At 37.5% G+C, this 22,664-nt stretch overlaps 3 protein-coding genes across 5 annotated transcripts; 1 reads left to right on the top strand and 2 right to left on the bottom strand.

Moving 5' to 3' along the window:
• The first annotated feature begins 2,449 nt into the window (after positions 1 to 2,449).
• LOC108863143 (probable GTP diphosphokinase RSH2, chloroplastic) lies at positions 2,450 to 5,407 on the top strand. The gene is made up of 6 exons (XM_018637469.2): positions 2,450 to 3,405; positions 3,505 to 3,690; positions 3,757 to 4,217; positions 4,297 to 4,455; positions 4,538 to 4,892; positions 4,976 to 5,407. Exons 1-6 carry the CDS (start codon positions 2,827 to 2,829, stop codon positions 5,270 to 5,272), a joined length of 2,037 nt encoding a protein of 678 aa, XP_018492971.2. The 5' UTR covers positions 2,450 to 2,826; the 3' UTR covers positions 5,273 to 5,407.
• A 1,615-nt stretch (positions 5,408 to 7,022) lies between these two features.
• Positions 7,023 to 8,737, bottom strand: LOC108858030 (scarecrow-like protein 29). Its single transcript, XM_056986026.1, has one exon. It carries the CDS (start codon positions 8,665 to 8,667, stop codon positions 7,126 to 7,128), a length of 1,542 nt encoding a protein of 513 aa, XP_056842006.1. The 5' UTR covers positions 8,668 to 8,737; the 3' UTR covers positions 7,023 to 7,125.
• A 3,054-nt stretch (positions 8,738 to 11,791) lies between these two features.
• Positions 11,792 to 20,839, bottom strand: LOC108862772 (uncharacterized). Of its 3 annotated transcripts, XM_056986024.1 has the most exons (32): positions 20,639 to 20,839; positions 19,897 to 19,978; positions 19,667 to 19,792; positions 19,441 to 19,568; positions 19,044 to 19,313; positions 18,858 to 18,961; positions 18,725 to 18,785; positions 18,600 to 18,630; positions 18,016 to 18,263; positions 17,362 to 17,443; positions 17,132 to 17,257; positions 16,897 to 17,033; positions 16,608 to 16,792; positions 16,139 to 16,316; positions 15,948 to 16,043; positions 15,822 to 15,914; positions 15,613 to 15,740; positions 15,411 to 15,471; positions 15,264 to 15,294; positions 14,896 to 14,948; positions 14,721 to 14,802; positions 14,491 to 14,616; positions 14,266 to 14,393; positions 14,012 to 14,140; positions 13,800 to 13,927; positions 13,654 to 13,714; positions 13,511 to 13,541; positions 12,936 to 13,183; positions 12,576 to 12,824; positions 12,386 to 12,481; positions 12,166 to 12,258; positions 11,792 to 12,053 (listed from the first exon to the last, which is right to left on the bottom strand). In XM_056986024.1, exons 2-32 carry the CDS (start codon positions 19,955 to 19,957, stop codon positions 12,051 to 12,053), a joined length of 3,573 nt encoding a protein of 1,190 aa, XP_056842004.1. In that variant the 5' UTR covers positions 19,958 to 19,978; positions 20,639 to 20,839; the 3' UTR covers positions 11,792 to 12,050. The 3 variants fall into 3 exon arrangements, with proteins under 3 accessions (XP_056842004.1, XP_056842003.1, XP_018492507.1); XM_056986023.1 differs by having other exon boundaries at positions 15,822 to 16,043; positions 17,362 to 17,434; XM_018637005.2 differs by having other exon boundaries at positions 15,822 to 16,043; positions 20,639 to 20,838.
• Between the last annotated feature and the right edge of the window lie 1,825 nt (positions 20,840 to 22,664).

Genomic DNA, 22,664 nt, shown 5'->3' with positions numbered 1-22,664 from the left:
TATTATATGGTTAGTCCAGCAGCCCAGACCGTTAACTTATATCGATTCAAAGATCCCCAAGAGCATTAGTATTGGGCTACGTAACCGAACCATTATATAATACAGACTATGCGGATTGTTTTTGATCCGGTTAAAGGAAAACCGGAATGAAATACATGTGAAGAAGATGCGTGTGGGGAAAGAGTGGTTGCGTGAAAGAAGTAGAAAAACAATTCCACGTGGAGGACAAGTCATGATGGCTGACCAAATCCTAATACGTTGCTTCTTACGCAAATCGTTATGTTATTTCGGGACCACCTCCCTCCTCTTCACATTCTTCAGTTTATTCCTAAACCGAAACTAACCGATTAGATTCCGAAAAATATCTTGAATCCTGCATATAAAACCAAAATATTGTTCTAACCAATTCAAACTGAATGATCTTTCTTCTCCCATCTGATCTGACTTAAACAAAACACGTCATTATAAAACGAAGATGTCACTAAATACGTATTTTACACACTAACGCACGTGCTATAGAATGTAACAGGCTTTCGACAAGTTGACTCTCAGCAACCGTAGGAATTAGTGGTAAATATTCAAAAATAAATTTACGGTTGTGGTTCGATTCCTAGCTCAAGACCGAACCGCAGCCGTCTGATTTTAAGAAGACACACGTTCCCCACAAGTCAGTGTAGGTGAAACTGGAGAATGGACACGTGAGATGAGCGTGACATCCCAATTTTTCCTTCATGGCCGCCGATTCGGAAGCGTGCCATGTTCAACTTCGCCAACTTGGTGCCACCTGGTGACTATTCTTGCTATGGTGGGTTTGTCTTCGAGACGCGTCGGTGTGTCCTTATCAAGAAGAAACTTCTTCGCATGGCTGATAATCTTCCAGAGCATCCAGAAGAAAGAACCCCAAAAAGGTTAAAAATATAGTCATTTTGATACACGTTCCACACGTGATATCGAGTCATATTGCAAATTTTATTTGGTAACGTGTGTTTTCCTTCTTCATCGTTGAGTTATGATATAAAAACCATCGTTAGTCAAACATTAATTTATTTGTGATTGATAATTAGCTTCATATTACATTGGTAATTATTTTTTTGGTACTATGAACGTAAGTACTTACAGTATTTGTTTTATCATTCTGTACATTATCAATCTAGTAGTATCATTTAACAAAAAAAGGGAAGGGATTAGAGGAAAGTTGTTGTAACATTGTCCCTAATATGGGTTGGATACAGATTCTTCTCACTGAAGTAGACATATTTAGTAGACAATATCTCATGGTGGACCCTTTTCCCTACAATTTGCTGATTATTGTTCATGTTTAAAGTAGCAACTTAACCCAATTTGCCAAAAAGTTAAATAAGTTTTATCAAATACTACAGAAAAGTTGTTTCTTTTTTTACCACTCGTCATAATCTATTTTCAAAAAAAAAAACACTCGTCATAACCTTATAAAAGAATAAAGGTGATGCAAATGGGATGACTCATCTGCCATAGAGATTGTGATGTAACCATTTTTAAAAACATAAACGAAAGAAGAAGAATAAAAAAGATTCGTAGAGGATAAGAAGATACATAAGAAATTGATTTAATTTAAATAAACAAAAACTATGGCGGGGTCATGCATTGGCGTGAAGCTAAAGAAAGCATATATGAATAATACAAATATCTCACTAAAATTTTGCAAATCGTCGAGAAAAAAATATTGATAAAAGTTATATATATTGGAGCGATAACAAAACTGTATAAATAACAAATTACATAATGATAATAGACTTTATGAAAATAGTGGTAATAATGAATCTTGTGCTTACAGTCCTTAAGTTGTCGTACGAGTTAGGTTAAAAGACAATTATCTTAAAATGTCTTTTAATCAACACACCCAAAAGTCATCTAGCTTCCAGTCCTTAATTTGTCGTACGAGTTGGGTTAAAAGACAGCTATCTTAAAATGTCTTTTAACCATAATAAACTATATGATTAAATTAGCATTGGAGTTGAGATATCGATGTCATCTGACTGGATATTGTTAATTAATCTAATATAGCGTGTCATCAACTTTTGCAAAGTCTCACTAATCAACTTGATCTACCCGTGTTTTGAGTTTGGAAGACAGATTGATAATACGAATACAATCGAAAAAAAGTTAATCGTATATAAATTCGGAGAAGATCTCACAGATCTTTGGTTAGGACATAACGCACTAGAAAATATTTTTATTCTTTAGATATGTTTGATGAATCAATACCCTATAAACAAAATAAAAGATGAATTTATACAGTAAACCTTGTCGACAGAACATGATTAGACTGTAATCACCGAAAGGGTATTACAGTAATTACAAATATCAGTTTACTTTACGTTGGTCGGCCGAAATTAAAACGAGGGAGAAAAAAAAAAGAAATATCTAAAAAAAAAAATTTTCATTTTTTTGCTTAAAGCAAAGCGTCTTCCTCCTTCTCATCTTCTTCTTCCTTATTGTACACTCTTCTTTGCTCCTCTTTCTTCGAATTCATCTTCGGAACTCAGTGTAAATATCTGATCTCTTCTTCAAATCTTAAAGTACAATTTTTTTTTCTTAAATATAAAATTAATTCTAGAACAACAACACAGTAAGTAAATCTTCGGTGTTCCTCGAATTATCTCGAGGGGTTTCGTGTTAGGAGTAATCCTTTTTCTGTTTCCATAGAAAAAAGGTGACTTTAAGATTCCCCGATAAACCGACGTTTTCCAGGGGAATTTTGCAAAAATTAATTTCAGGATAATTCTTTATTCATTTGGTCTTGGTTCCTTTTGATCTCTGAAAAATCAAAACAAAAAGCTTCTTCCAATGGTGAGTATAGCAATTTGCGCTAGTCCACCTAGCAGCGTGTGCTCCACGCCGCACCAGATCGCCGCTTCTGATTTCAATCTGTCGACTTCCCCTTCCCAGAAACCGATCGGAGGTCTCTCTTCGCTCTTCTCCGTCAAATCAGATGACTTCTCTTCGTCTCTGCGCCGTGATCGTGATCGTGATCGGAGTGACGATTATAAAGATCTGAGCTCCTTCTGTTATTCTCCGGCGAGATTCGCCGGCTCCTCCTCTTATCACCGACGAGATCGCCACCAGAGCCCTATCTCTGTGCTCCAAGGTCCTCTCTCCTGTAGCTGCAGAACCGGCTCTTATCGAGCCAAAGGCTTGTTCGATAGATTCGTTACCAAAGCCGTTGGCTCGTGTGTTGATTACGAGCTGGGACCGTCTTCTCCTTCTTCTTCTTCGGAGGAGCTAACAACGTTTCCCATGGAGGATGATACGAGACAGCCGTACGCTAGGAACTTGCTTAGACGCGCTCAGTTAAGACACAAGATCTTCGAAGACGAGTCTGTGATCAAAGCCTTTTACGAGGCTGAGAAAGCTCACAGAGGACAGGTATATATAGCTTGAAAACAAACACCAAAACCTTTTATTTTTATTTTTATTTTTATTCGCTTTCTTGTTTTTGACTGAATCAAGTGTGTGTGTGTACAGATGAGAGCTAGTGGTGATCCTTACTTGCAACATTGTCTCGAGACTGCTATGTTGTTGGCTAACATCGGAGCTAACTCAACTGTTGTCGTCGCCGGCCTTCTTCACGATACCATTGATGATTCCTTCATGAGTTATGATTATATCCTCAGAAACTTTGGACCTGGAGTTGCTGATTTGGTCCAAGAGGTACAAGCAAACATCTCTCATCTATTTGGTTTGAGAAGCTTAATGTGTGTTTTTGTATATGTATAGGTTTCAAAGCTTAGTCAACTTAGCAAGCTAGCTAGAGAGAACAACACGGCGTGCAAAACCGTCGAAGCGGATAGATTGCATACAATGTTTCTTGCAATGGCCGATGCGAGAGCTGTTCTCATCAAACTGGCTGATCGTCTACACAACATGATGACGCTTTACGCCTTGTCCCCTGTGAAGCAGCAGAGGTTTGCCAAAGAGACTCTCGAGATCTTCGCTCCTCTGGCTAACCGTTTGGGAATCTCCAAGTGGAAAGTTCAGCTCGAGAATCTTTGTTTCAAGCATCTTTTCCCGCACCAGCATAACGAGATGTCGACCATGCTCGAGGATTCGTTCGACGAGGCCATGATCACTTCTGCGATAGAGAAATTGGAGGGAGCTCTGGAGAGAGAAGGCGTTTCTTACCATGTTCTATGTGGTCGGCACAAGAGCTTGTATAGTATTTACTGCAAGATGTTGAAGTAAGTTCTCCTTCTTCCTCCTTTCCACAGATGTTTGAGTGAAACCACAAAACTAATACGTCTCTTCTCATTGTAACAGGAAAAAGCTAACAGTTGATGAAATTCACGACATTCATGGGTTACGTTTGATTGTTAACAACGAAGGAGACTGTTACAAGGCCTTAGGAGTAGTTCATAGCTTATGGTCTGAAGTTCCTGGGAAGCTCAAGGATTACATAACTCATCCCAAGTTCAATGGGTAAGTAAACTTCACATACCTTTTGTTTGTTGGCTTGTTAAAAGTTTATACGAATATCTGACTTTTTTTTATTTGTTTTTAGGTATCAATCTTTGCACACGGTAGTGATGGACGATGGAACGGTTCCACTTGAAGTCCAAATACGTACACAAGAGATGCATTTGCAAGCTGAGTATGGGTTTGCAGCTCACTGGAGGTACAAGGAAGGTGACTGCAAATACTCTTCGTTTGTACTTCAGATGGTTGAATGGGCTCGATGGGTTGTGACGTGGCACTGCGAAACAATGAGCAAAGACCGAACTTCCATTTGTTCTTCTGACTCCATCAAACCCCCTTGCAAGTTTCCCTCTCACGCCGAGGACTGCCCTGCTTCTTCTTACAAGCCTAACAGTAGCCAGGACGGGCCAGTCTATGTCATTGTAATCGAAAATGACAAGGTTTGTTTGTTTGTTATAATCTGTCTTTAAGTAAGAGTGTGTTACTTCATTGTTAATACTGAACAAATCTAACTAATATGCAGATGTCTGTGCAAGAGTTTCCAGCGAGTTCAACAGTCTCGGATCTGCTGAGCAGGGCGGGGCCAGGGAGCTCGAGGTGGTCCATGTATGGAATACCAGCGAAGGAAGAGCTAAGGCCAAGGCTGAACCAGAGGCCTGTAAGCGACCTCAAGTGGGAGCTGAAGATGGGTGATGTGGTGGAGCTGACTCCACCAATTCCTGATGAGTCTCTGCCTGAATACAGAGAAGAGATTCAACGGATGTATGATCGAGGGCTCGCGTTTTCTCGCCCTGGAACCATGGTTGGATGGGGAAGCTGATTAGTCCTCTCTCTGATTGTTGGTTTAGTCCTTCATGTATATGTAATGTATATAGTAATGATGATTAGTTTTGTTGTACATAACAATGGTTCTTCTGTTGATTCAATCTAAGCTGGAAAAAAAAATTAATGAATATTTCAAAATTTGCCAAGAACAAAACCAACCATGAATCTATACATGTGGATGAAATCTGGTTATTCAAGCATGAGAAGGAGGTCCTTCAGGTGACTGGTTTGCAGCTTGCATACCAAAGGGTTCACCTCAAAAAAGCCTTTAGCAAAGTCTTCTTCACATCTTCACATCTACTTGAGCATAAAGTAACAAAGGATGACACAAAGGAGATTTAAGTAAAGATGTTGCAAGGTGAAAAGATCAAAAGCTTCAAGCAGTTAATTAGTATTTACACAAAGAAGAGGCCATTCCAGAGAGAAGACAGAGGTAATATTGAACCTGTTTGAATTGTATCCTTTGATTAAACCAAAAAAAAGGAAAAGAGAAAAAAAAAGAACAAGAATAATTTGAAAGGAGCAACAAGTCAAGAAGCTGTTGAAAATTGCTGGGTTGGTCAGTTAAAGTCTTTGTAAAACTATTCGAGTTCACTTGTTGTTGTAGCCAAGTATAAGTCAAAAGGTATGGGCTATGTATGAAAATTAGTACTCCCAAGTCATGAAAATAAGGCTATGGAATGGAGAAGATCGAGAGTGTTTTCTTGTATAAGTATGTGTGTGCAATGTTGTGTAAAAACATCCTTGAGATCAACATAAGAAATGTAGACAATTAAAGAGTTATCTCTTCTCTCTACTAGAATACACAAGTGAAAGCGAAGAGTGAGTGTGTGAATAAAAAGAGAGAGTGAGTGAATACAAAAACAGAGTCCAAGTGTGAACAATAGAACGTGCCATGAGTGAGATGTCAAGCCAAGAGCAAAATACAACAGAACCCTTGATGAGTTCCTTGCCGTGATCTACAAGTCACAAAGGTTCTGAAGTTGTTCTGCCCATCTCACTTCTTGTGTAAATATTGACAATAAACTGCAGAAACCAGGTGGACCAAACTTTGAACAGATTATAATTTTAAAAGTAGACGGGAAAATGCCAACAATGAGTATATTTCATGGTCATATCTATCTTTTGTAGAGAATCTTTTATAGAGACTAAAGTAACACGTGCAAAAAAAAAATCTTCCCTCATTTCTCTTCAGCAAAAGTCTTCCCCTCATCATTCTTTCTCATTTGCTAAATATGAATTCATGCAGAAACTTTTACTCTTCCTTTCACGTAGTTCTTGTTTGTGTGCGATGTGTTCATTCAAGAGAAGATTGTAGCAGCAGGGGAAGACTAAACACATGTTGTTATCTGCAGTTTGAAATCGACATCTTCTTAAACTTACTTTTGTAGGACATGTTCTCTGCATAAACTTTAACTCATTGATTTTCTTATATAGATTCATTGTATCGTCATCATGATTTACTTCTTTATGTGGTCATTCCATAAGCTGGTGCAAGGTAACAATCATTCAAATAGTAGTTTCTTCTTCTTTTGTGGAGGCATGTTCTGTTATAAGCTTACTGCCTTTCAATAATCAAGGACCCATTTCTTTAGGACCGAATAACCCTTTCCATAGCTATGTTCTTGACAAAGTTTCTTAGAGTGGATAATCAAGGACTCATTTTGTCTCTGATGCTAAATTTCAAGAGAGAGAGAGAGAGTTAGACTGTGATTTTGATACCATCCTAGATAGAAAATGACTCATTATATACATCACAACCAAATAAGTTTTGCAGATAACAGTTCACAGAAGGCAATAGTTGGAAGCTTACAACAAACATCAAGACAAACTTACAAAGATTCTTAGCTACTTCCACAAGGAACAAAAGGAAACTTCTTCTCCTTTCCATAGTAAACCAGCAAAGGTATCTCCATCTTCCATCTTTATTTCCCAATTGTTGTCATACTTTCTGAGTAAAGATTTGGCTCCATCTATTGCCTCCTCTCCAAATGCTTCTGCTGAGAAACCAGTTTTTCTCATCCTCTCATACCACATCTCTTTCCCTTCACTAGTATCTCCTGAGCTCATCAACACCTTTGTTGCCTCTCCTTCCATTAGCTTCCTCTCTTCGCTGTTCTCTTCTTTGAATCCATAGCTTGTTGAATCTAGAAACTTCCACAGATAGTCCAGTTTCTTTGAGAAGTCTGCTGCAAAGTCCACATTACTACTACTACTGCCTTCTCCATAGTGTTCACAAAGAATCACTCCTTTTGGATTCAAACTTCTCAGCGCTTTCAAAGCCTCACATCTCGCATCAGGGATGGTATTCTTCAGTTGATACAGCCTGAACTGAGCGCAGACGATGAAGGTTTCATGAGGTGAGGTATCAATGAGCTGGAACTTGTCAATTACACTTATCTGGAGGTTGATGTTGAGGGACCTAGCAAAGCCGATGAGTTGAGATGCATAGTTATAAGATGGTGGACCAACAGAGAATGGTATGTCTGCGGTTAGATCGGAAACAACGGTTATTCGAACTTGAAGAGGAGGTCCTTCTGGTCTGCAGCACAGAGCTTCAAGCAAAGTGGGCCATTGCATACCATGAGAAACACCAATATCAAGAATGTGAAGATCCTTTTTATCTCTTGGCTCTTGTGCTAGAATCTGTAGGATGGCTGAGTTTGCCATGTTATTAGGCAAAGCAAACCAAGGGCTTACTTCATAGAACTTGAGCAGAGTCTTCTGGAACATCTTCACTTCTGCTGAAGCAAAAGTAACAGATGATGGTGATGATGGCACAAACGAAGTTGAAATGTGTTTTTTCAAAGCGGAAAGACCAAAAGATGCAAGCCGATGATTAGCATCACCAGAAGAAGAGGCGAGTTCAGAGAGAACACAAATGTAATGTTGAACCCTTGATGAGTTCCTTGCCGTGATCGCCAAGGCACAAGGGTTAAGAAGTTGCTCTGCCCATCTCTCTACCTTGTTAACATCTTTGCGGCTCACCTCACTAGACTTGTCTGCTTTTTTCTTGCTCCTTGCTGATCTTTTCACGACGTGGGGATCGTTAAGCTCATCACGGTTCCGTTTCTTGGACTGATCGTTTGGTAGCTGAAGCACTGGTGGAGGATCAGAATCAATGACCGGAACTCCGGTTGCCACTTCCACGTTAGCTGCTTCACAACCTATATATGCATTAAGATCTTGACTATAGCTGTGAAGAAAATCAAATCCTGGATCTTGAGTTTGAGTCTGATGATCCCACTCCCATGTTTGAGACCAGTCAAACTCGTTGAGCAAATCAGAATCACTGAATCCAGGTAATGGCGTTAAGGAGATAGAATCATCGAACCAGCCCAGGACATTATCTAGAGTCTGGCTTGGTGGTTCTGTTTCTTCTAACGACATTTGAACAGATGTTTGAAAAGGTATTGCTTGTGAGTAGGTAGGTAGGTTAAGGTTAAGATAAACAATAAAAGGATGAGAATCGAGTAAACATATAAATGGCGTGTGGTCTTATATATAGGTGTATGTTGGGGTATATATTAACTACCTTTATAAAATGGTTATAAGATCTGTGAAAAAATACCATTTGAATACTACACTTTGATTTGCATTTCTTAAGTCAATTAGTCTCTGCACTTATTGCAGTTTGGGACCATTGTTTTATTTTTTGACACTGTTTGGGACCATTGTTTTAGGTTGTACAATACAATTTATGTTTCATATCATGCATCATACAATGTTATATAAGGGTGTTTTATATAATAATTTAGAGATAATTAGAGTATCAATCTGTACTATGATGTTGTCATTAGTATTTATAATAGCAAGGGCTAGATTGTGGGGACATATTGTGATATAGACATAGAATCTGGTTTTATCCTCTAACTGTTGGTTCTCGAGGATAATATTTATTAAAAACTGTACTGCTAAAAGCATAACATAGGCTCGTAATCGTAAATGTTTAGAAATTTATAATATATGTAGATGGATATTACTTTCTGAAGACATAAGAAATAACCATTTTCATCTCATCATTTATTGTTAATATATATGTTTATGTCACAAACTCACAGCATAGATATTGAAATGATCAATATCACCTTTGAGTGTAATTCACATGATTGTTAATCTTTCTGTGCAACTATCTTTCATCTGATTGTTGATCCAATACGGCAATACTCGAAAACTTTTGTCACACCCACATGCATGTTTGAGGAGGAGAAGCTTCCATTTGAAGAATATTTTGAAAACATTACAAGACTTTTTTTCTTCTTCCTTTTAGACATCATTACAAGCTTTCAAGAAACTGAGGTTTAATTTAGCCACAAACACCTATTAACTAACAACAGTTAAATATATGTATTTAGCTAGAGATTAGGATTTTAAAGTTTTCTCTTTCAAAATCCATAACTGGAATTTGGATATATAAACTCACCATCCACAATCCATTATAAAAATAAATGTTTTTATAAGATTTATATAGATGTACCAGCAATATTGCTTCGAGTAGTACAACAAATTATTGTGGTTGTGATGACTATTTGGTTGGTGAAGGATTGTAATCAAAGAGATTTGCGTGTAGATATTTCAATATGATTGGAGGGGGTATAAACATCAAGATATAATATAGCCTTAGTCAAATGAGACGAAGACAAATATGTTGGTCAATCGAAGTTGAATGGACCACTTGACGTGTGCCCTCTCATTATGAATAATGTTTTTCGTACATTGTAATGTTGATGTAATTTGGAGATAAGATGATCGTATGAAATAGTAGTATGATTTCTAGGTAACTGTTTTTTATTTCGCAAAGTTTTATGAAGGTATCGAAGTATAAACTCTTTTGAGTTAATTTGTTTGACATTGCTAATGAAATCGAAAGAGCTACAACCTTGTAAAAAAGTATCAATTCTTTTGAAATGTTCTATATTTTTTTATCAAACAAAAAAGTGTTCACATGTTTTTCTAAACCAAGCTAAACCACTCAAAACTTGAAATATACATGAACCCAACAATCCAACCCTAAGACATATATACAAATACAAGAACTACAGATCAAAGTATTTAGTGCGGACTAGCCGCAATGGACTAAGAACTTGATTGGTAAAACTAATGACAAATCAATAGTAGTATGATATAAAAACAATATGTTACAAAAACAGAATAGTAGTACAAATTTAATAACATAATTGGTAAAGTAGTAAATGATTAATATATAAACTATCATATAAAATTACTATATGATAATAATTATATATATATATATATATATATATATATATATATATCAATTTTTTTTTTATTTAAAATAATAAATCATAATTAGTATATTTTAAATCTGAAATTTTATTATTTTAAAAATATTTTAATTTGGTTTCTATTTTAAATTTAATTTTTGAATATAAATATAATTGGTGATATTATTAAATAATAAAATATAGTATTTAAAAAAAAAAAATATATATATATATATTCTAAATGAAAATATTCTATCAAAACGCTTCGTATAAAAAATAATTTGGAGAGAATTTGCATTAAATAAATGGTATTCTAAATGATTTTCCAATAAATTTCTTTTCGGAAACTACTTTCTTTTATTTATTAATTAACAACATTCAAACTACAAATCAAGGTCATCTAATAATTATTTATTAAATGATAAAGAGAATTACTACCAATCAAGAGAATAATGGTAATTACTACCAATCAAGAAATCCATGTGAGTTCAGAACTAATAAGGTTAAAAAATAACACCATAAACAATGCCAAATCAAGGAAACAAATTAGCTGAAAGGTTTACAACTTTTGTTTTTGCAGTAGAGATTGCAGAAAGATAGACTTAAAAGACAGAGCATTTCATGAATAGCCAAGGATGACTTCGTGTCATGGTCTCATCAAACCACAAGCGGGAGAAAAAGTCTCCCATGAGAACGGAGACATGGTGGTCTGGTGGATAACCTGAGAATCTGAATTTTGGGTTTTGTTGTAACACGTCATTGTTGTTACCAGTTAAGTCCGAACAAGATGTTTTCGAGCCATTTTCGCTGAGGGTTCTTGAAGAGATGCGAGTTTGGAGAGTTTGATTCTTGTAGCTTCTTTGTGTTCAGGAACGACCACCAGAGCTTCTAGCTCTCTTAAACGCATGTAGGTGACGAGACTCGTGAAAGTATGGCTGCATATTGTATAGTTTCATAGACAAAGTCAGTCTCTTAAAGAGACTCTCTTTAGACATAAACAAACCTCTGAGACAGAGTTATAAAAGTAGGCAGCCATACTTTGCGGACTTTGATGAGGCTTCACGCTTCACGGTGCTGCCTTCTACGTAGAATAGCATAAAAATGTTCACAGCTTTATTCAATTCCGCCACATCACTATTTCTAAAATCCACGCGATCGCGTGATTGTCGCACCCGTCGTTTGGAAGATGAAACATGTCACCAACATTAAATCACTTCAGAAACCGAGCATTATGAACATCAACAAAAAGTACACAAGCACAGACAGAAACGCGAACGACGAGGTGGTGATGGCACACATGAGAAAGACCTCAATTCTGAAATTTATGTAATATCTTCAGAGATACAAGAGAGTACATATAGGTCTTTAACAAGAGACTCGATCGGGGGAATCTAAAAAGGGAGAAAATGGTTTCAGAAAGAGGGATAAGACCAAGAAAAGAGCCTAAACCAAAACAGAGGGTTGGTTCCTTCACGTCCTTTACTTCAAAAACAACTTCATCATATCATATCGGGGTTCTTATTACTCTCGTCCTTCATGATATGGATTTTACTGTAACAAAAGAAACAACACAACAGAGAGCGAGATATCTCAGTATCCAATAAACTTAAAAACTCTCTGAACATAACAGAAAGGAAGAAAAAGAGGTGAAAATAGCAATAACCGGCTGGTGAGGGGGAGGCGGCCTAGGAGGCTGACCCATCATCATTTGCGGCCTAGGAGGCATCATCATTGGTTGCTGCTGCTGTTGCGAATACTAAAATAACACAATATCCATTTATCATTACACTTCTTTCTGATAATTTTTTTTCGTTTTGTGAATTGTTATTAGTGATGGTTTATAATTGTTTTAAGGGTTTTTCTGTTACTAGTTAGTGTCATACCTGGGCTTGTGCATACTGAGGATAACCGGTTTGACCATACTGCTGGCCATAATATTGATCATAAAACATCGGCTGTTCAAAATATTGCGGCTGAATCTGCAAATTTTATTACATTGCGAGTGTTCAGAGACTTTTTGGCTTTAGTTTTGAGTCTAAATATTAGGCTGTAAATACAACAGAAGGAACTTACTCCGTAACCACCAGGCATCTGCTGAAAAGGTGCAGCAGGGTAGTAGAATGAGCCATCCGCCATTGGGGATTGAGCCTGCACAGGCATCTGCTGAACAGGTGCAGCAGGGTAGTAGAATGAGCCACCCGCCATTGGGGATTGAGCCTGCACAGGCATCCGCTGGACAGGTTCAGCAGGGCAGTAGAATGAGGTATATTCCGTCGGAGATTGAGCCTGCACAGCAACTGGTGGTTGAGATGGTTCGAATTCCTGATCACACCCAACCACTCATGATTAGTGAACAACAACAGGAAGAAAAAAAAACAATTAAAACACACAGCTAAAACTTAATCAAGTGTGAACAAATCAAATAAAAAGAACCTTTGCATTCGGATCAAAAGTGAACTTTTCTGATGAGGACAAAGAGCCAATTGACGAGCTTGGCGGTAGTTCAGGACGACTTGGTGTCGAAGGAGCTGGGCGGCTCTCCAAACTTCTAGAATCCGACTGCCCAAAAGATATTTCAGATTTTGTTTTGCCAGAAACTTGACTGCCTTGCCTTTCTCTCTCAGTAACAGTCTTCGACGCCGAGGTTCCGCCACCAACAATTTTTGCACCTTCTTTGATATCTGTATTCCAAACACACATATGTTCTCAACACTCAGGACTACGAATTAGTTTCTTAATTAGACTGAAGTTTTAAAACAAGTCACCACTTCTTGTGTACAAAAGCAACTTTTTCTAGATTAAATTTGCCAACTTCAAAAGGGTTAACCATCAATGGAACTTTATCAATCGCCGCCACTAGATAATCAGTCGAGGTAAAGGTGAAAAGGTAATTCAGTGTAGACAGCATAAAAACATGTTCAGACTTCTGAGGGCATCAATTATTCAAACGGATAAACAAATAGCGTGGGGCAGATATAGAAAACAGAGCAAGAAGAAGTAGCATATACCTCCATGACCAGAAACTGATTCTTCAGCTGACTGGAAATACAAAAGGAAGAAGCCAGTGAACCAATGTTAAAATAATAGAACAGGAATTAAAACGCCGAAGGCAATCATTGTTTAAACAGGCATAATCAACATAGAGTTTTACTCTGCTACTGTGGGAAACCTCTAGGTTAGTGTCCTTTCTTCGCTCATCCAGTTGTCTCTCACTGTTATATCAAAAGAAAGTCCCAACGTGAGGGGAGTCTTTTAGATGATTTAAAAGTCCATAGAGCCTAATGGCAAAAAGTTTACCTTATACTGCTGCCTGGGGCAGGAAAATCTTTGGATCGCTGTTCAGAGGGAATTTGCCGAGCGTCATCACCAGATATCGAGCAGCTTTGATCTACATTTGTATTATTCCGAGAAGGCTGGCCGTCACCCTGAATGCAAAATGAATGTCAGATATCAACAATTGTTCTGCCAGAAACTACTATACTACTATCAAAAAAAGAACTCAACCATACTCGTATGTTTTCATAGCCCTTGCCACTAGAAAAAGCTGGCTTCTGGACACTAGAAGAGTCCGTCAACAGCTCCACCGGTTTCTCACTCTGAACGGTATTTAACGTGACGTCACTGGATACAGAGAGATCCTAACACCAACACCAATGATAAAAAGAATGAAAATGTCAAATCTCAAGTAATGTCCCTGCCATGTAACGCATAGACATAAAATAAGTAGAAAAAGTTCGCCTGTAATTAATAAAAGCAAGCACACCTCAGCTACAACTTGTACAAGTTCATCTGCAGGAACAATGAACGTCTTGAAAGGTGGCTTTCTGAAAAAGTCAGAACGGGATCTCTGCCTACTATCTTTAATCAAGGATGCCATCTTTAGAACAATTCCTGGAAGTTTCAAAAAAAATTATAAATGGTAAGAAATAGTAGTTTCTTTCAATGCTCCACATATCTAAGTAAAATAAAGTCTGATTCAAAGCCTCACCAAAATCCTTCTCTACATCTGCTGCATGAAATATACCACTATAAACCGATCCATTTTTTAGATGGACTTCCACAAGATGCCCAATCATACATGTTGTGAGGTACACTAAACTATCACGCGACTTTTCTGCAGCATAATAACTCAAAACATGAGGTTGCAGATAATTCGCAGCGAATTTGCAGGATGTGACTTTATAGACTGCGCCTTATTCAAAACTCCCTCCCTTTCACCTCTTCTGCGTGGATATCCATTTGATGAAGACTTCGACTGTGGAGCAGGAAGCGTATCCATTGCAGCCTCAAACTGTTTGAACTAACAAGTAAAGGGAGTGAATAGATTAGTTTGGTAAAAGTAATTTATGAAAACAAGATTTTCTCAAGTTTTGAGGCCGAGGCTTGAACTAACAATTTTCGACGTCGAGGTTTCACCAACACCAAGTTCTGCATCTTCTTTGATATCTGTACTCCAAACACACATATATTATCAACACTCACGCCTACGAATTGGTTTCCTAATTAGATTGAAGTTTAAAATCAGGTCACCACTTCTTGTGCACAAAAGCAACTTTTCTAGATTCAATTTGGCAACTTTAACAGGATTCACCATCAATTGAACATTATTAATCGACACTAGATAGTCAGTTGAGATAAACGTTAGCCATGCTTGTAGAAATGAAAAGGTAACTCTGTGTAGACAGCAGGAAACCAAGTTCAGACTTCTGTGCGCATCAATTGTTCAAACGATAAAACAGAGTAAGAAAAAGTAGCATATACCTCCATGACCAGAAACTGATTCTCCAGCTGACTGTGTAGATACAAAAGGAAGCCAAGGAACCAATGTTAAAGACAACAGAACAGGAAATAAAACGTCAAACGCAATCATTGTTTAAACAGGAATAATCAACATGGAGTTGAATTTACTCTGCTACTATGGGAAACCTCTGGGCTATTGTTCTTTCTTCGCTCACCCAGTTGGCTCTCACTGTTATGTTGAAAAAGTCACAATGTGAGCGAAGTATTGTTGGTTTTAATATTCTAGTATTCAATTCTGATGTGATTCAGATTGCAGGTGTTGTGTTTTTGGATGATTCAAAAGTCCATAGCCTAATAGCAAAAAGTTGACCTGATACTGCTGCTTGGGGCAGGAAAATCTTTGGATCGCTGTTCAGAGGGGAAGTTCTGAGCGTCATCGCCAGATATCGAGCAGCTTTGATCTACATTTGTATTATTCCGAGAAGGCTGAGTTTGACCCTGAATAAAAATGAATGACAGATTCAACTATTGTTCTGCTAGTAACTACTATACTACTATTTAAAAAAAACTCAATCGTACCGGTACGTCTGGTACGTCTTTATAGCCTTTGCCACTAGAAGAAGTGGACTTCTGGACACTAGAAGTAGATGAACCACCAAAATTCTTATCATTGCAAGTGTCCAGCAATTTGTCGTCCTCCTCATTAAACCCACCATCATCAAATTTATCAACTCGACGGACAGCTGAGTATTTAGTTTCCTCGTCAATATCAGATTTCTCACTAAGCTGAAGGCCTCTTTCCTGCAAGTATGAACAATTAGAAGTCTGCAGTTAAATGTCCAGCTGCGGGTCAAGCTGTCGAGGTAGACGTAGGGATCTATTCAAATAAACATCACCTCTGCTACATGAACATGTCGAATAATTTCATCCTCACTCTCTGTCGCAATCTTTTGCGCTTTCTCTTCTAGCTCTCTAGTCTGAGTACTTCGTGGAAGTGTTGTGGTATATTGTTTCTCATCGAAAGTGCTCTTTACTCCAAACAGTAACTCATTCGCCTCAAATTGATTCCATTGCCTACAAGCAGAAACGGATCAGCTGAGCATACTACAAGGGCTCTTCCTCACAATATATCATTTGCTGTCATTAAAAAATCTAGCTCAATAAAGAGATAAAAGGATATTAGCTTTTCGAAAGGAAGATCATAATCAGTCTAAAGTGCAAACACAATCATTCCCACCATTCTCGTCTAAATTGTTCAGCTAAGAATCACGGTCTAAGGATCTAGCTAGCAAATCTTCATATCTAAGCACAAATGTTTTGAATCCGATAAGTTAAATTGCAAGAAATTCAAATAGTTATATATACCTTTTCGAAGTATCATCAAACACATTATCCAGACCCGGAGGAACATTCCCATCAGGTTCCCACGGTATTAGCTCTCTTCCCTGATTAACATGACGAGACTTTGATATAGAAGAGTCCGTCAACAGCTCCATCGGCTTCTCACTCTGAACGGCATTTAACATGCCGTCACTGGATACGGATAAATTCTAACACCAATGATAAAAGGAATTAAGGAATGAAAATGTCAAATCTCAAAGTAATGTCCGCGCCATGTAACGCATACAGATAAACTTAAACAGAAAAAGCACACCTTAGCTAAAACTTGTACAAGTTCATCTGCAAGAATAATGAGCGTCTTGAAAGGTGGCTTTCTGGAAAACTCGGAACGGGATTTATGCTCTCGTAAAGTACTCTCTTTAATCAAGAATGCATTCTTTAGAACGATTCCTGGAAGTTTCAAAAAAAAAATATAAACGGCAAGAAATAGTAGTGTCTTTCTATGCTTCACATATCTAAGGAAAATAAAGTCTGATTCAAAGCCTCACCAAAATTCTTCTCCATATCTGCAGCAAGAAATATACCACTATAAACCGATCCATCATTTAGATGCACTTCCACATGATGCCCAATCATACATGATGTGAAGGCCACTAAACTATCACACGACTTTTCTGCAGCATAATAACTCAAAACATGAGGTTGCAGATTTGGCGCAGCGTATTTGCAGGATGTGACTTTATAGACTGCGCCTTATTCAAAACTCCCTCTCTTTCACCTTTTCTATGCGGAGATACATTTGATGAAGACTTCGACTGAGGATCAGGCAGCGTATTCATTGTAGCCTCAAACTGTTTGAACTAACAAGAAAAGGAAGTGAAATAAATAGAAGAAAAATAGATTATTTGACAAAAGTAATTTACGAAAACAATATTTTTCTCAAGTTTTGAGGCCTGAAACGGCAATGAGCTCGGATAACTACGTTCCAGTAAGAACATTTGTGCATGTAAGAGCTATTGTCAAGTTTCACAGAAGAAGCTGCTCGGCTGAAGCAGAAACTACAGATAGGAAGTTAATGAAACGATCTAGTCGGACAAAAGCTTCTTCCCCGACAATAATGTGATTAACAACTGAGACAAAATCAGAATCCGTAAAGAAAACCATAGATCTTAAAGCATGGGAGCAACAATCAGAAGTATACATATTCTGTACCAAGAAACGATGAGTTTAGGCCAGCAAAAGAATACAATCTGGTTACCAGTACGTAATCAAAGAATAGCCTAGACAAGCCATTGAAACCATGATTACAATCTCATGGGAAGATATATGCAACCAACGACTCATGATTAGTGAACAACAACACGAAGAAAGAAAAAATTAACACACACAGCTCAACACTTTATCAAATGTGAACAAATTAAATAAAAAGAACCTTTGCATCCGGATTAAGAGTGGGCTTTTCTGATGAGGACAAAGAGCCAATTGACGAGCTTGTCGGTAGTCTAGGACGACTTGGTGTCGAAGGAGCCGGGTGACTCTCTGAACTTCTAGAATCCGACTGTCTAAAAGAGCTTTCAGATTTTGTTTTGCCAGAAACTTCACTGCCTTGCCTTTCTCTCTCAGCAACAATCTTTGACGCCGAGGTTCCACTACCACTAAATTTTGCACTTTCTTTGATATCTGTATTCCAAACACACATATGTTCTCAAAACTCACGCCTACGAATTTGTTTCCTAATTAGACTGAAGTTAAAGAACAGGTTACCACTTCTTGTGTACAAAGCAACTTTTTCTATATTCAATTTAGCAACTTTAAAAGAGTTCACCATCAATGGAAAACTATTGGTCGACACTAGATAGTCAGTTGAGATAAACGTTAGCCATGCTTGTAAAAACGAAAAGGTAATTCTAGAAGACAGCAGGAAACAAAGTTCAGACTTCTGTGGGCATCAATTGTTCAAACGGATAAACAAATATGCAGATATAGAAAACAGAGTAAGAAGAAGTCGCATAATACCTCCATGACCAGAAACTGATGCTTCAGCTGACTGTGTAAATACAAGAGAGCCAAGGAACCAATGTTAAAAACGCCAAACGAAATCACTGTTTAACCTGTCATAATCAACATGGAGTTGAACTTACTCTGCTACTGTGGGAAACCTCTGGGTTCTTGTTCTTTCTTCGCTCACCCAGTTGGCTCTCACTGTTATGTTTAAAAAGTCACAAGGTGAGAGCAATATTTTAAAAAGTCACAGCCTAATAGCAAAAAGTTGACCTGATACTGCTGTCTTTGGATCGCTGTTCAGAGGGAATGTGCCGAGCGTCATCAGAGCACCTTTGATCTACATTGGTATTATTCTGAGAAGACTGGCTGTCACCCTGAATGCAAATGAATGTCAGATATCAACAATTTTTTTGCTAGAAGCTACTAAACTACTATCAACAAAGAACTCAACCATACCACTACGTCCTCATAGCCCTTGCCACTATAAGAAGCTGGCTTCTGGAAACTAGAAGTAGATGAACCACCAAAAGTCTGATCATTGCAAGTGTCCAGGAATTTGTCGTCCTCCTCATTAAACCCACTATCATCAAATACATCAACAGCTCTACCGGCTTCTCTATCCTGATCAACACGACGAGACTTTGATATAGAAGAGTCCGTAAACAGATCCACCGGTTTCTCAGTCTGAACGGTATTTAACGTGCCGTCACTGGATACGGAGAGATTCTAACACCAACACCAATGATAAAACCAATGAAAATGTCAAATCTCAAAGTAATGTCCCTGCCATGTAACGCATAGCCATAAACTTAAGCAGAAAAAGATCGCTTGTGATTAATAAAAGCAAGCACACCTCAGCTACAACTTGTACAAGTTCATCTGCAGGAACAATGAACGTCATGAAAGGTGGCTTTCTGAAAAAGTCAGAACGGGATCTCTGCCTACTATCTTTAATCAAGGATGCCATCTTTAGAACAATTCCTGGAAGTTTCAAAAAAAAATTATAAATGGTAAGAAATAGTAGTTTCTTTCAATGCTCCACATATCTAAGTAAAATAAAGTCTGATTCAAAGCCTCACCAAAATCCTTCTCCATATCTGCAGCATGAAATATACCACGATAAACCGATCCATTTTTTAGATGGACTTCCACAAGATGCCCAATCATACATGTTGTGAGGTAGACTAAACTATCACGGGAAGTTTCTGCAGCATAAGAACTCAAAACATGAGGTTGCAGATATAGCGCAGCGTATTTGCAGGATGTGACTTTATAGACTGCGCCTTATTCAAAACTCCCTCTCTTTCACCTCTTCTGTGTGGAGATACATTTGATGAAGACTTCGACTGAGGATCAGGCAGTGTATCCATTGCAGCCTCAAACTGTTTGAACTACCAAGGAAAGGGAGTTAAATAAAAAGAAGAAAAATTCACGAGAACAAATTTTCTGAAGTTTTGAGGCCTGATATAGCAACTAAGTTCCAGTATAAACTCTTGTGCATTTAAGAAGAGAGAAAGTTACATCTAAATCCATGAATCGATCTAGTCAGACAAAAAAACATCTTCCCCCAACAATAAGGTAATTAACAAACTATAACTGATACAAGAGAGCTAAAAACCGTAAGAGAAACGATGATTTACAGGCCATCGTTTCAGGCCAGCTATGATCCATAACAGTATGCAATCATATAATAGCCTAACCAGACCATTGAAACCATGATTACTATCTAACGGGAAGATACAATCAGAGAATACCATCGCCACACCGATTAACCTAAAGAACTGTGGACTGTTTGTGGATTTGAGAACGAAAATGTAGTGTTGATCCTAACGATTATTCCGCACGAACACGTACACAAAGCGTAAAGAAAAAAACAGGCATTGATACAATCATCAGCAATCAACGAAAAGGATCTTCAACTTATCCTAACAGGAAAATACGTATTCCAGTAAAACTAAACACTGAATCGGTAACCTGAATCACTCGATAACGCGAAATAACCAAGGAGAACTGAAAATCCAGAGCTAACAGCCGACGAAGATTATCACTACCTCAGACGAACGCTCCGTAGAAGGACGAGCTCAATATCTTCCAACGCAGCGAGCTAGGGTTTCGTACGGAGATAGGATTCACGCGGAGAGAATGGCGATAAACGATTCGGAGACAGTGATCGGAGCTGAGTAACTTCTTTGATCTTTTGGCGAGAAGCAAAGACGAACCGCAAGAAACAGGTCGTTATGATCACCTACGGAGAAGTGCAGGGTAGACTCCCGTCTTTCTGTAGTTTAGATTTGCGCGGGCTATTAACTATATTTGGGCCCAACAAAAGGTGGGCTCAGCTTCGGTTATTGTTAACTCTGTATTGATCAACCACGCTTACCTTAGCCATTAAGAACGTCTAACTTATGCAATGCTTTTAGTAAAAATAAAGTGATCGTTCTTGATCTTTTAACGTAGGTATAAACACACAAAGGATCGATCCTTCGATTCTAATATTCTTTTTTTTATGTAATTTGTGAAAGAAATCAACAAAGAGTAAAGAGATTTATCAAAGTGTTACCTGAAGCAAAGCATACTTTGAAATGACCTTGCTTAACAATGGGGATAACGTTAACTTGGCTTTCAGAATGGTTTTCGATTTTGAAATATTTAAGCCTTGAAAGAGACAGAAAGGTGGGGAACAAAAAGCATTGTTAGGCTTAGTTGGAAAAACGACTCTATAAAGTTTTAATAATCAAATTTAATAACAAGCTTGAATCTAAATTTCATGTCTCATCATGGCTTGTTTTTTTTTTAAGATTAGTCACTTTATGTACTCTTTTCAGTTTGAAAGATTGCAATATACTATTGGTCACCATAAAGCTTGGAATAAATACTAATGATCGTAATTGATCAAACTAAAGGCAAGAATCAATAGGTACAATATAGTTGACGATACATGCGAAAACATTGAGAAGGAAGATAAACAACAAAGATAAAAAATACCAAAATATCAAACATAAAACCAAGAGAAACACAGTGATCTCACATGGTGAGGTAAAAAAATAATATTTTTCAGTATACGATCTGATCATTCAATGCTGTAATATTTTTGTTTTCTAATCGAATATGTATTGTTTTTAGCTGTCTTTAGGAAAAGAAAGTGAGAGAGATGAATAAAATAATAAAGAGCAAGACTAAAGTATTACTAGGGATATAGTCCCGCGCAAACGCAGGGTCGTGAATATCTAAAAGAATTTTCGATTTGTTTTTATGAATTCGACATCTAGCAACATTTTTTTTCCAAGAATATGTCAGACATAGACCATATATCCACTCAGATTCAACATCTGATACACTGACTAATTGACATCCTCATTAGCTATCCAGTAAATCCGTGTCCTGTGTAAATATAAGAAAATAATAATCTATCCCAATTTAGAAACTCCACACAATAGTAAAACCTTTTATTAAACATAGCGCAATAATATATATATATACCCAGAAAAATAGTCAAGGCGAGATTTTTTAACAAAAATAAAAAATAAATCTCCATGAGCTCCTCTCAAATCTATCCGAACTCTCTCGGTCCGTCCAAAAAGTTGTGTTTCTTTTTCATTGGTTTTTCCTGTAGTTACCAGCTGTGTAAACAATTTTGTTCGCCTCCTCCTTGAAACTACCAGTGTGTTCTAATTCAAATTTGAAGCATGAAAAATTAGTGAATCTCTCTATGGCGAACAAGTCTCAGCGGACAACTTCAGAAAGTAGAACAAAGAACATAGGAAAGTTATACTAATCAAGTTTTCAATAGGACTATGAAATTATATTAATTTAAGGAGTTTCAATGATATATGACACTGAATATAGCGGTTTAGAGTGTAATGGTTTATCATTGGATGTGAGAGTTAAGCGACAAAGTGGGAGAACCCTATGCTATATTCAAAGACAGTGCAAAAGAATAGACGATTAGGAAGCTTTTTGGGTATGTCTCACGCATCAGCCTCACCTTTTAAAGGTTATGTAGAGACTGAGTGCCATAGGCCGTAAGTTAATTTAAAATGATCCAACAATCATTAATTCATTACATAATCACGTCCG

This window comes from Raphanus sativus, chromosome 5 (assembly GCF_000801105.2).
Source record: "Raphanus sativus cultivar WK10039 chromosome 5, ASM80110v3, whole genome shotgun sequence".
NCBI lineage: Eukaryota > Viridiplantae > Streptophyta > Magnoliopsida > Brassicales > Brassicaceae > Raphanus > Raphanus sativus.
Note: the sequence above shows the minus strand (reverse complement) of the source record. Positions and strands in the feature narration are given on the sequence as shown.

Excerpts from the sequence above, each read along its gene's own strand:
- LOC108863143 (XM_018637469.2), top strand. The coding sequence starts at position 2,827 with ATGGTGAGTATAGCAATTTGCGCTAGTCCACCTAGCAGCGTGTGCTCC. Across the intron at positions 4,218-4,296 it reads ATTTACTGCAAGATGTTGAA|GAAAAAGCTAACAGTTGATG; the intron begins GTAAGTTCTCCT and ends TCATTGTAACAG. Across the intron at positions 4,893-4,975 it reads TTGTAATCGAAAATGACAAG|ATGTCTGTGCAAGAGTTTCC; the intron begins GTTTGTTTGTTT and ends ACTAATATGCAG.
- LOC108862772 (XM_018637005.2), bottom strand. The coding sequence starts at position 19,957 with ATGGATACACTGCCTGATCCTCAGTCGAAGTCTTCATCAAATGTATCT. Across the intron at positions 16,793-16,896 it reads TTGTACAAGTTTTAGCTAAG|AATTTATCCGTATCCAGTGA; the intron begins GTGTGCTTTTTC and ends CATTGGTGTTAG. Across the intron at positions 12,259-12,385 it reads CTCAGTATGCACAAGCCCAG|TATTCGCAACAGCAGCAGCA; the intron begins GTATGACACTAA and ends GTGTTATTTTAG.
- LOC108858030 (XM_056986026.1), bottom strand. The coding sequence starts at position 8,667 with ATGTCGTTAGAAGAAACAGAACCACCAAGCCAGACTCTAGATAATGTC.